This window comes from Chelmon rostratus, chromosome 3, assembly GCF_017976325.1.
Source record: "Chelmon rostratus isolate fCheRos1 chromosome 3, fCheRos1.pri, whole genome shotgun sequence".
Classification (NCBI taxonomy): domain Eukaryota; kingdom Metazoa; phylum Chordata; class Actinopteri; order Chaetodontiformes; family Chaetodontidae; genus Chelmon; species Chelmon rostratus.
In genome coordinates, this window is record NC_055660.1 from 30,675,494 (window position 1) to 30,684,118 (window position 8,625).

The following is an 8,625-nucleotide window of genomic DNA, read 5'->3' on the forward strand; positions in this document are numbered from 1 at the left end:
TTGAACTTAAAATTAGCTCTGTTCAATTTGAGGTCAGCTGCCCTTGATCACTTGAACAAACATGTTGTCCATATGGACTTCTGTTCCTTTCTTTTTTGCTGAAAGATTTCTGCCAAATGGGAGTTGGCAGAATACATACCTCCCATAGGGAATGATGAAAGTGCTTAGTTTGCGGCTATCCTCATGCAAGAGAATCTGGTAAAATCCACTTACAGCATTTGACATGCCATAATGACATGAACACTTTAGACCCTGAGAGCTGTGACATGATTTCCTCTATTGTAATCAACACATACGTTTCTTGTTTGACTCCACAATTAAGTTTCCATCAGTCTGCACAGCACTGGAAAATCTTTTCTTTTGGCTTCATGACCAGGACTGTAGTGGCATATCATTCTGTGGACTGTGTCACCTTCCCAATGATACCCTTTCTAGCCATACAGCTCCTTCTTTACAAGAGGCATACATGGCAGTGGTACGCATCCAGCATCATGCACTGTGTATGGCTGAGCATCTTCCATGAAAACAGTTTTAAGAGGTTCGGTCTTTAGCAGGCAGCCAGTTATGAAACAATGCTGACATGCTCCACTCTCTTCACTCCACCCATTTTAACTGCTTCTGGGCGACTGAGCAAACTGCTGTGGACCTACAGATCTGAGCTTGGGCAACAAAAGGTGTGTCTGCAGGACTCATAGGACTATAGTCTTTAGGAAGTGTCAGGAAGGAGTGCATTTTCAATGTCGAGAGCAATAATCCAGTTATCTGGGCTTGCTGCCTCACCATTCTCCCCCAGTAACTGAAGCTGTCCCATACTATCCATGATCATTTCCTGTATTTTTTAAGGACACACTCATGCCCAGTGTCCTTGCTTGTTGCATGTTTTACATTTAGCCAACTGCTGCTCTGGTGGGTTGGACTGGAGGCTAATTTGTTTAGCAACCTCCTTGGACTGGTGCACTTGTTAGATAACTTGTGCTGGTGACAAATCTGTGGTGAGCTGGAGCTTCTAAGACACTTTCTTATCTTTCTAGCCCCCAACCAGTCTATTGCTGATGTATTCATCTCTTTTGCCATCAAACTGTATAAATGTCATCATTACCCTGAAGGAAATCTGGTCTAGAGCCAGACATTAAATGCAAAAATCAAAGCAATGAGCCAATGAACAGCAACAGTCTATTTTAGTGATAGACTGTAGCCTACCACAATCAAATAAAGTGGAGGATTAAGACCCACACCTAATAAAGAGTAGTTGTAGGTAAGATACTGTAAAGATAAAGCAAAGGTGCGCAAGTATGTATTACATTAGGAGATTCAACCTTTCCATGGTTACGGGAATAGTAACCAATAGTGACTGGCAAAACAAGGCTGTGCACATTCTCATAAAATTTTACATCAGGTTACTTCTATTTTTGTTCCCAAACTGGATTTGTTTTAATATATTTAGTCTAGGTGTGAATTATATTAAGTAACAGAAAAGCCAAGTTGTAAATTAATCAGCTAAGGAGCATCACATACTGCTTAGCTAGGCTGTGGAGAAGTAGGTCAAATATGCTCTGTACTGGTGCGGCTGTGGCCAGCAGAGGGCAGTGTTGACTGTGACATGAAAAAGTGTCCACATTTAAGTCAAAGGGCCTTAAATTTCTTTCTCATGTTTCTTGATGTTATACTTCAAGGTCTCCTCTATTACGTCCCCACTGGTGCTTGTTATATGTGGCATAGGTAATTAATTGATAGATATTCCCTGTATAACTATTCCTTGTAGAACCACATATCAACTTCATCTGAAGTGTGTGTTAACTGTGTGGCAGGGCTTAATAAAGTGTTCAGAACTTCAGTGGTATCCCTTTGTGTTTCTAACCAGATACGTGCAGTGGGACAGCACCTCTAACCATCTGAGATTGGGATAGTGATAAGCCCTCAATTCACTATAATACACATAACATAAACAAAGTACCTTAAAGGGACAATTGTTTTATTGAGACCCAAACTGATTGGGACATTTTACAATGAACAAAACATGGCAGTGCTCAAACATCTTGGTGGACAAACTCTAAATGACCTCGAACTTACTTAGACATTCTGTACTGACATTTGATATATCTGCAAAGAGCTGATATCGGACTATATACCAACTATCAGTTTAGTCGTGATATTAGTAATGATATAAAAATAACATTTTTTGTATTTTCTGACTTATGCCATGGCTGCTAACCAGGCAAACAAGGTTGGCAGTATTCAAATCATAATACATTTTTTAAAGTTTTTTTGTTTGTTGGTTGTTTAACTGGTGAAATTCATTTTTGAATTAAATAAATCAATTTATTTTGCTGTGTGTGTGTGTGTGTGTGTGTGTGTGTGTGTGTGTGTGTGTGTGTGTGTATTAGTCTGTTTTGAGTGCTTTGAAGGCGGAGATTGACAGGAGGCAGTGCAAGACCACTGCCCCGCTGTCGTAGAGCAGCAGCAGCAGTGTCACACTCCAGCAATAGGCCTGCAGGAGACAAGAAAACACATCATACACTTGCTCTCACTAAAGTGACTAAGCTACATCTATACTCTTCTACAATAATCTACATTCCATTAAGCTGCACTAAATCTTGTCATGAGACAGGACTATCCACATTTCCGTCATTTTATCACTTAATCCTGTGCTCTGTTTTTTTTTTTTTTTTTCCTTTTCTTTGACTTAAGAAAAGTTTGATGAAAGCAATGCACTGACCGCCAGTGCTTCCCCAGGACACCCGTAATATGAACGTCTGTAGCCATCATGGTCAGGAATGGGTACACACAGGTCAACGCGTGCAATGCTGAGGCTGTAGCAGTAGAAGAAGAATGCAAGCATTGCTCCCAACAGGCCAACCATATTACTGCAGGCACAACCTTGAAGCTGTGGAGGGCAGCAGTCAAGATCCATCACTGTGAAGCTCACGTATGACTTAGAGCTGATTATGGGTATTATCATGCAGTTGCAATATTACGAGTGTGTATATAGATTATACAGTGTTTTACATATACAGCACAAGTGTATACAGTTGCATGAACATGAGATTTTACTGTTAAATTGTCATGTCTCGTCGGATCTATTAATGTATTTTGTTCACTGGTGTCTAGTTTTGTGATACACTTCCTGTTTTATTGTGAAACCCTAACACTCCTCTCATGTCAGAAACTTGACTTCCTGGTGTTTTTCCCACCTGTCTGATTGTCTGCCCCTCCCTGATTGTTTCCACCTGTTCATTGTCACCTCATGTATCTAGTGTGCGTCTCCGTTTGTCCTGTGCCAGATTGTCTTGTGTACCCTGTCATGCGTCCATGCTAAGTCTAGCCTTGCTGAAAACCTTATCATGTAGTTAAGAGCCTTGATTATCTTGCATCCTATGTTTTGTACATTCTGGAAACCTTGCGCCTTTTGTTATTTTTCATTTTGGAAACCTTGTCTTTTGTTGTGACTTTGAATAGCCGTGCGCCGTTTGTTTGTACTTTGTAAAACCAAGCGTTTTGTTTTTGTCTTGTTTTTTGGACCAAAGACTTTGTTAATAACTACCGCCTGAGGAGGTGATCTTCCTTGGTGATTTGTTTCTTGCATTTGAGTCCTAAATTCCCTCGAGCACAACAGGCTTTGATATAAAGTTTGATATAAATTTCAGGAATGTATTGTCTGACCTTCAGGAACTGTGACATTGAAAACCTTTAACACTGCAGTTTTCAGACTAAGTGGTTGCTGTTAGAATGGAAATACAGAGGATAGAACAATTCTGTGGTGTTTGAGATACTGTCTGGATCCAAACTCCAATGAGATAGATTAGCTTGTTAAGTGAATGTACCAGTAGTTTGCTGGGGTTCCTGTTACTGGCCATTGTGAATGATCCTCCTGCCACAATCTGAAACACACACACACACAGTTTTAACTGACAGTTAACTGGGAGACTGATGCTGGTTTTGCCAGAGTACATGACATAAAGTAGAGAACCTTGTATTTAACAATGTGATCACTTTGCAGGTTCATACAATTTCATTTGTTCAAGATCTGTAGTCACTGTAAGTATTTTTATCAATCTTGCAGCAATACAACAGTAACATGTACATATTTACATTGATAGTGTTGTTGGTGTATTATTCCACTGTTCTTACTGGCTGCAAAGAGATCCCTTCTGATTTCAGTGTAAGAGATGGAGGATCAAGTTTGTATCTTCCAACATGACAGTCTTTTAGTATGATTACTGCCACTAATAACCCTTTCAGGGCACATGTGTTGTTTTGAGATTGATCTTACAAATGTGAAACTATCCTTTAAGTTGAAAAATGATTCATGAGACTGTTTTCTGGTCTGCTGCCACTATTGTTAAGGTTTGGTTAGGCTTAGGCGAAAATAAAACAACTTGTTTATTTTCTTTTAAAAATCTACCTTCAGTTCAGTCTTGGATTGAATGTATTCTGCCTGAGTCAGGTCAGTCTGTTGCTCAGTACAAAACTAGGCCTGTTTCAGCACTGTTTATAAGGTTAATGACTCTGCAACAACCTGCAATGATGTCATTCAACCTGTTTAGAAGCCTGTTACATCTGCCCCTTGAACATAAACTGATCTGCAGTAACCTCTTGTTTCCATTGGAGTCTCACTCTCTCTCTCTACTTGTGTGTCTGTGTGAATAGTGAATGGACTGTATTTATACAGCCTGTCTGATGACCATTCTCTTGCAACACAAGTCTGCAGTCCCCACACATTCCTACAATACAATTGCTTGTCACAATACAGTTGTCATTATTATGCACATTGTCAGATCTTGCATTGGGCCACACTGTGATTCAATAAGATTAGAACCATGAGGTAAAATTCTGTATATACGGGGCTGAGCTGGCAGTTGAATGTTTATTCCTTACCAGTCTGTTCAGTTTGGTGACAAAGAGCTGCCAGATCAAGATTGAAGAATGTGTCCAGCTGTTTCCTGTTTACATTTAAGAGCACTATGGGTCCACTGGGGTTATATAGCATCTACATTTTGGATATATTTGGATGCCTCATTCTTGACCGATGATGAATTACGAATGAAATTTTGTTTGAAATTATGTGCAAATTCAGAGCATCTGGAAGAGCTTGTCACCTTTTGACCATTTTTCATGAGTTATGAGACTATAACATTCTCTTTAGCATCAGTCATGCTTTTACTATTCTGTTTTAATAGCAAAAGTAGTAATCGTGAAGGTACATACTAAAATTCCAGAAACAAGTGGCAGTATGAAGAGTTTTGGCAGACTTTCATCAGCGTAAGCGAGCAGGACAGACAGCAGCACCTGGAACAACCCCAACAAGACGGTCACCACCTACACAAACACAGAGATTTGGAATTACACTTGAATGAATAATAACTTATTGGAAGTTAGACTTAAAATCAAAATAGAGTGGTGTCTTGATCTCACCGCAGCTGCTTCAGGGTCAAACCTGGTGAACAGGTAATGTAACCTGGGATCAACTGCTGGCACCCCCCCAGAGGACATGTTACTGAAAAACAGGAAACTGAAGTCAGAAACAACAGTACTGTATCTGAAGTGAAGAGTATTTTCCCATAAACCCACTTGTGTTATAACCCATCTTATGCCTCTCTAGATTATGGTAAAAATTAGTCCACTTCAACTCGAAATATGTTTTTCCTTCTTGTTCCTACAGCTAAATGTTTGAGCTTTATTGTGCAGAGTCTGACACTAGAAGGTTACTTTCACCACTTTTAAAGAGGTCTATGAGCATGATTAGTGACATCACAAATAGTTTGGAAGCCAATCCTGGTCCAATATACAATTTACAATTTCAGATAGTAAGTTATCCACTAGAACCCAATCAAATTACAAGTGTGGATGTGGAAACTTGAAGCCTCTAATGCACAAACACTGAGAATGGACTTTTCAGTAAAGTAGGAGATCTCCTATGAAGTAGTTACACTTTTAAAATGACTGATACCTGCACAATCAAAGGTTCAGGAAATCCATATCAGAAACACATACTTAGCCAAAGTACAGTGTTGTATAAACATGTCTGGAGGGTATCATACACAAAAATACATGACAACTTCCACTCGTCTATCACTGGCCAAGTGAACTCTGCTGGACTCTAAGACTCCTTTTTAACACGCCTCAGTCTTTTGTCCGCTGACTGTGAAATCAGATACTGAGAGATTGTGTGTACAAGCTCCTGTAGTAGTGTGGCAACATAGCAGCAGAGGATGGAGAGGCATAGTTAGACGACTACAATGCACATATGCGGGATATATAGCAAACAATCCATAAACTACGGAGCAAATATTTTTCACATATGGGATATCAATGAAGTAGCTACAGAGTGCTTACTGGTAGGTAGAAGAGGGATGACAAATGGATACAAATGATTTAGTAATACATTTGCATTTAGGAGAGACCTGAAAATAAATTCCACTATGAATACTACAAAGCACATATTAAATAATAGTGTAATTACATAATAATTACTTACTATAACAACAATCACAAAAAAGTATAAAGGTTAGCATAAAACATGAAATATTATTGGGCACACACCTGAAAGGGGGCATCTATAATAGCTAAAGAAATAATTTGGGTGATAAAGACAAAATGTCAAGCCTCGTGAAAAAGAGGTGAACAAGCCCATAAACCCAGGACTTACTCTATACTATTTTAATGATTTGTTCTGATGGTAGGGCAGTGGATATATAAAGGGTGGAAAATGGTGCATAGTAGTCAGATATAGTGGCATGGATTTAGTTTGTTGTGGTCTGTACAGAAAACCCCATGTAATGTAAGTGATACAGGGGATGTAACCAGACTTACTCCTGTTCAAATGTTTACCTAGAACTTAAATTAAATATTTCAAGGATATATGTTTCATCTGATTGTCCATACGCTAAAATATGTATGTTAAATAAAATTAAATGGTTCACTAAACTTATTTTGACGAAAGGGAAAAAATGTTATTATTAGACAATATGTTTAAAAACTGAAAACCTCAATCAGAGAGAAAGAGGAGCAGACTGTGCAAAAAAAACATGAACAGACCCAAAGCACAACAGAGACAGACCACATGATCATGTGACACATCACTGGAGAGGGCAAAAGACAGTGGGAGACCAATAGAGCTAAGTAGAATGTGGGTTGTATTTGTGCAAGCGCTCTCATGTGTGTTTTTGCTGTGTGCAGCTTATCTGGTTATACAGGGAGGGAACAGGGAACAAAATGCAGTAGTGAAAGAGAGAAAAAAGGAACAGAGAGAGAGTGTGTGAGAGAGTGTGTTAGTTCATCAAAACCACATGTCAGAATCCTCTTAGGAAAGTCAGGAATGCTGCAGGATGAGAAGCAGATGTGGTGACAGGAGGAGGAGGGCAGGAAGAATAAGAAAGGAGTGGGGATGGGATGGGGTGGGGGGGTCAATGAGGGAAACATTTTGTCCATTACTAATCTAGAAACACAATCACATATTTTTCTTCATGCACACATTTGTCCATCTGTTAGTTCATTTGGTGCATTTTTTAAATTTCACCAACAGTACAGTAATCAATATGTACATGTTGATAAGGCAATTTGAGGATTTACAAGTGGGTCCCCATATGCTTAACTAAGATAACTAGCAAAATGTTTTCCCTCTTAAGTGAGACTATACATGCAAGGTAAGAGCAGGTAGATGAGGCAAACTCTTTGTCTCACACGAAACAGAATTTGTGGGAAATACACTGTACTGGTACAGAAAGGCTGCACGTATAGGCAATGCGCATTAAGCTTCAGATGGTACATAAAGTTACAGACAGGCTGCAAATGCCTATCGGCAGGGAATGGGCTGACATGGGTATAGTCACAGGGCATATGGGTACAGACAGAATGCAGACAGGGTGCACACAGGCAAGGCACATAGAGGTATAGACAGGGCACAGGTGTAGGCAAAGACACATTTCCTGCAGGAATAGACAGAGAGAGATGTTGTTGATTTAATCTGGTTGAATAGTGCAACTTTTGAAATCAAATATTTAAACTGCTGAATGCTGGAGGCAAATACAGTGATAAGCAATACCATACTACCAAGGCAAAAGTCCCAAAAACAAACAAGAAGTGAACCTGGCTGCAGTGCTGGCCTGGCAGAGCTAGTGAAGGTACCCAGTGTCTGCTCGATCCACTATCTAACACCAAACATTTAATATGACAACTCAAGTTTCATTAATTCGTCCAATACATCACCTACAACTGTGGCACTATATGAAACGGACAAATAGTATTTCTACATCTTCTCATCTGATGTTGATGTAAACCCGTTAGAACTGAAGGTGAAATTTGAAACTTCTAGTCCCTTCTGTCATAACAATAGAAAATGTGTCAGTGTCTTTCTGACAGGACTCCTTGTTGTTTTCTGTTTACCTTCACAACATTTAAATAACAAAACAGTGTCGTATATAGTAGTGGATTACTTACCTCGACTAAAGGTTTGCAAGTACAGAGCTGCTTGAGATGTCTCTAGATAATAGTCGCGGTGTACGTCACACCCAGAACACAGTCTTGCCTTCAGATGAACTTTTACGATGACAAATTCCGACAACAAAATGATTTCTGGAACTGAAACTAAAGGAAGTGAAGGAGGAGCTCCACTGGATCTCATCCAAA

General features: G+C 39.5%; 1 protein-coding gene across 1 annotated transcript; it reads right to left on the reverse strand.

Annotated features, from left to right (window-relative positions):
• Window positions 1-2,330: 2,330 nt before the first annotated feature.
• On the reverse strand, window positions 2,331-8,600 carry si:dkey-9i23.16 (uncharacterized protein LOC571915 homolog). The gene is made up of 6 exons (XM_041966835.1): window positions 8,437-8,600; window positions 5,413-5,494; window positions 5,206-5,316; window positions 3,822-3,878; window positions 2,717-2,884; window positions 2,331-2,488 (listed from the first exon to the last, which is right to left on the reverse strand). The coding sequence occupies exons 2-6, from the start codon at window positions 5,488-5,490 to the stop codon at window positions 2,381-2,383; spliced, it is 522 nt and encodes a 173-aa protein (XP_041822769.1). The 5' UTR covers window positions 5,491-5,494; window positions 8,437-8,600; the 3' UTR covers window positions 2,331-2,380.
• Between the last annotated feature and the right edge of the window lie 25 nt (window positions 8,601-8,625).

Excerpts from the sequence above, each read along its gene's own strand:
- si:dkey-9i23.16 (XM_041966835.1), bottom strand. The coding sequence starts at position 5,490 with ATGTCCTCTGGGGGGGTGCCAGCAGTTGATCCCAGGTTACATTACCTG. Across the intron at positions 5,317-5,412 it reads TTGACCCTGAAGCAGCTGCG|GTGGTGACCGTCTTGTTGGG; the intron begins GTGAGATCAAGA and ends GTGTTTGTGTAG. Across the intron at positions 3,879-5,205 it reads CACTTGTTTCTGGAATTTTA|ATTGTGGCAGGAGGATCATT; the intron begins GTATGTACCTTC and ends TGTGTGTTTCAG.